The sequence below is a fragment of the Hibiscus syriacus genome, unplaced genomic scaffold (genome assembly GCF_006381635.1).
Source record: "Hibiscus syriacus cultivar Baekdansim isolate YM2019G1 unplaced genomic scaffold, ASM638163v2 tig00111741_pilon, whole genome shotgun sequence".
Lineage (NCBI taxonomy): Eukaryota > Viridiplantae > Streptophyta > Magnoliopsida > Malvales > Malvaceae > Hibiscus > Hibiscus syriacus.
This window is the reverse complement of record NW_024063166.1, coordinates 1,161,835-1,166,090: the sequence shown is the minus strand read 5'-3', so window position 1 is coordinate 1,166,090 and position 4,256 is coordinate 1,161,835. Positions and strand designations below refer to the sequence as shown.

General features: G+C 28.0%; 1 protein-coding gene across 1 annotated transcript; it reads right to left on the bottom strand.

The window, feature by feature from the left end:
- Positions 1 to 3,386: 3,386 nt before the first annotated feature.
- LOC120168937 (ribonuclease S-4-like) lies at positions 3,387 to 4,041 on the bottom strand. Its single transcript, XM_039177188.1, has 2 exons — positions 3,743 to 4,041; positions 3,387 to 3,656 (listed from the first exon to the last, which is right to left on the bottom strand). The coding sequence occupies exons 1-2, from the start codon at positions 4,016 to 4,018 to the stop codon at positions 3,387 to 3,389; spliced, it is 546 nt and encodes a 181-aa protein (XP_039033119.1). The 5' UTR covers positions 4,019 to 4,041.
- Positions 4,042 to 4,256: the final 215 nt, after the last annotated feature.

Here is a 4,256-nt window from a genome sequence, read left to right as displayed (position 1 = left end):
TGAACGAAAGGTCCCATACACAAAATTCTCAAAAAAGGGTAAGTGAATATTGTGTTTTACTCTAACGTTTTGGTATTTCTCAGTCGAAATTTGAGAGAAATAATGGATGTCATCAGGGGTTCCATCATGACAACGTTTGAGGAGGAGATTAAGGTTATTGTTTTTGAGGTTGTTCTGATGATGTTTGGTAATGAAATGAGGGGTTTCAAAAGATGAAGACCAAGGCTTACAAACGCACCTGAAACGGGTCAAGGATTTAACAGGAAGCTTTGAGAGAATCTCCAACACCAACATATCTGGTAATTCGGTTCTAGTTTTGATCAACCCTTGCATTTCCCTCTTTATCTTCTCTATTTCCTTTGTATTTTTCAATAGATGTTTTTGTTTGGGGAAAGAAGATAGAACTAATATGAAAGAAAAAGAAGACAGACAAAACATATAACAGGTAACATCAAATGTTTTTCTGTAACAAGAAAACTACGATGAAAACTGATCATTGGTTATACTACTTCGACGGGTCAGGTCGAGCCCTTTTAAAACCCATTAGCTTATCATAGACAGGGTTTGCACAATATTGACTATATACAATATATTAGTATTTTAAAATAATTAAAATAATATATTTAATAATAATAATACATCTATAATAATTTATTATATTTTAAATGATTTAAATAATCTATTTTATAATAATTTGCTACATTTTTTACTATTAAAGAATATATTTTAACATTATAAAAATAAAAATAAAACTCTAAAACTTTAAATATATTATAATTATAAATAAATAAATTAACAATTTATATAGGGTCGGGTCGGATCAGTGATATTTTGCATGAAATATACTCTCACACTGACTCGAAGTTATCTATTTATATAACTTGTCATTCCATAAACCGTTGTAATATCAATTATTATTAAGAATTTTATTAAGGGTAAATTATACTAGTGATATTTTACGTTTTTTGATTCGTTTAGTTTTTGTCATAGGTTTAAAAAGTTTTTGGTTTTGGTCACTTTTATTTATGGTCCTTATTGTTAGTAAAAATGGTTAAATTTTAATTTGACCTCTGAATTTAGACAAAAATATTAATTTAACCTTAAACTTTACATAAAATAGTAATCTAACTCTTAAAATCTATAAAAAAAAGAATTAACCCCTAAATTCAGTCAAAGTTAAACATCTCTACTCGCCACTCATTGTGATCGTCGCCCACCATCATTTTTCATCACCAGTCATCGTCGCCGGTTGTCATGTCAGCATGCGATGCCATGTAAGCTTCATACTTCATCTTCATACGTTGATTTTTTTGTTGACTAACGATTTTTATCCACATAGGAACTCCTTTTCCCAAATGAATTGTTAGAGGTAAAAATGCTTGTATATATATATATATAGGGTTCAATTACGCAATATAATATTTGTTATTTTTCACATATATAATACTGTTAAATGAGTGAAAATAGAATACTAAGATTAACAATAGAAAATGAGAAGATATTCAATGAAAAATAAAAGAATTAATCTCATTCAACTATCTCTACTCATCCCATAGTCCTAAATCTGTATTTAACTAAAAATGTTTTATACTATATAAATGGATATATATACTTCAAACCCTAAATTTTGATTTCAAGATTAATCGGGTTGTTGAAAGATAATTAAATTATCACAAATTCAATAATCCAAAACCTCTATCCTCATATATTTTTTTTAATCCCTTCAGTTTAATATTGAAATCAATAACAATACTAGTCAACAATTTAAAAAAGCAATACCAATCATCATCAATTTCAGTTTAAGATTTATGTTAGATGCAACAATCATGCATATTTGAGGGAGTTCAAATTTTATTTTATTAGAATTAAATAAGTTTGTAAATGAGCTAAACGAACACGAATAAAAATATGCTCATGTTTGTTTGTTTAACTTTAACTGAACATGAACATGAACATGAACAACTAAATAAATATATATTTTTTATTAAATCTCATATTCAATTTTGATCTGACCTATTAACATTGTGAATAATAAATTTTATTAAATCTATAAATGCATTTAAGATTTTTATTATTGTTACTTATTCTATTAATTTTGTTTATGAAATTTAATGGAGAAATCATAATATCTATAAGACAAAAGCCCATAATTGCATCATTTTCCTTTTTACAAGCCTTCTATGGTCAAGTTGATCCACGTGAGTTACTTTGTCACCAAGATCCACGTGTTTTTATATATGTTCAGTTAATGTTCAAGTTGATGACTAGGATGATAGAATGACTTAATTGAAACGATATTAGTATTTTGAGAAGTAAATTAGAACATTTAAAATTTGGGGACCAATTCAAAATATGATACATAATTTAGTGTTGTCTAATGCAAATAACATAAGTATTAATTTTACAACCTCTACTCATTCTCAATTTCTAACATTGAGGTTTTTTAACTATATCAATTTTTTACCTTTATAATCGAGAGTTCCTGATTTAGGTTATTTTTTATATAATTATTAAAGTAATAAATTTTACTTTCATTTTATAGTGTCTATTTTAACATTATATTCAATCAAAACAATATTTTATTCAAAGATCTATTTTATTATTTTCTAATTTAATAGGATAAATTTATTATAAAAGCCTTGATTATTTTTAGAAAATACTCTATAAAAGTAAGTCTCCTAATTTCAGGTTGATTAAGATTAAATTAATATAAGAAAGTATATGTCATTATCAACATTATTTTTCTTTGACTTCTTATTCTTTGATGTTAATGTTTTTTTTTTCATTAGTGCATGCTAATGAAGATACACGAGGAAAAATAAATAAAATATCAAGTAATGGGTTTAATTTAAATCGATATATTATTTTATTATTTATTATTTTTATAATTTAAACGCTTTAATATTTTTAAAGTTAATTTTATTATTTATTAAAAATATCATAACTCTAAAGGTTTACTGCAATTTTTATTCAAAGTTTTTTTGTGGGAAAAACTACAAAATCTGTCGACAATTTGCAGGGGCTTGTAGTTTTACCATTTTTAAATGGCAATTGATGTGGGCAGTTTTGAATCTTTGTAATCATTTGTGAAGACGAAGTCGGTCGAGCGTAACACAAACGAATCTCCCACAATTGCAGTACTCCAGTTTTGTTTCTATTAGAAGCAATTTCTGGTGATGCTTTTGTAAGGCTCTGAATTATTTTTATAACATCTCGAACCGTATAATTGTTTCCTGATGTAAGTCCCTTAGCTGAATCAAAATAAGTTAGAAATTGTGTTAGGAAGATGAATTATCAACTATTTAATATTAAAAATTGTTGTATATAATAATAATAATAATAATAATAATAATAATAATATGATAGTGAAACCCATAGATATTACATCATTCCAACCTTTCAACCATCTTATACATAAACTCAATAACAGAATATATAAAAGCAAGTACAAAGGAAACATACTCACCTGGATTTGTTAAGCCTTGTCTAAGCGTTAAGGCAGATTTGAAGTAATCAAGAGGATTATTAGGGTAATCAGAACATGTTCCATTCTTTAACCATTCACGCTCCCAAAAGCCAGTACCCGGTTGAGTAGGGTTCTTCAAATCCGGCCATAATGATATTAAGTTGCTTTCAATTGGAGTAAATGCAGTATTCTAAATTAGAGAAATATACGCTAGATCATATATATAAATTTAAATACAAATAAAAAAGTAAATTAAAAAGTTGATGAGATGCTTACCTGAAGAACTACTGAGTCAGTAATGGGTGCCTTGGAGTAACAGGGATTAGTGGATGCGTTGTAAGGGGGAATCGGAACGTCGTTGGCATCTTGAGGCCATATACCATGGATGATTAACACAGTCGGGATGGGAGTACCACAAGCCATGCTACCGGAATTACACACAGCAAGAGGCCATTGGAGACTGAGTTTATAAAAATGTATGGGGGGTTGAGCTGTAACTAGAACTAAGAAACAAATCACCAAAACAACCACCAACTTATAATTCAACAACATTGTTACAATCAATACTCTCACAATCAACATTCACTATGTGTATAATATTTACAATGGTTAGTCCTTTTATATTGCAAATGCAGCATCAAACTTGTTTCTGTTTCAGTTTCTATTTCAGTCTGTTATATTGAAAATGTTGCATCAAACGTGTTTCAGTTTCAGTTTGTTTTAAGTGGGATACACCTGTGTTTCAGTTTATTCAGCCTGTTTGTAGTGGTGGCACACACATGGTTTCAGT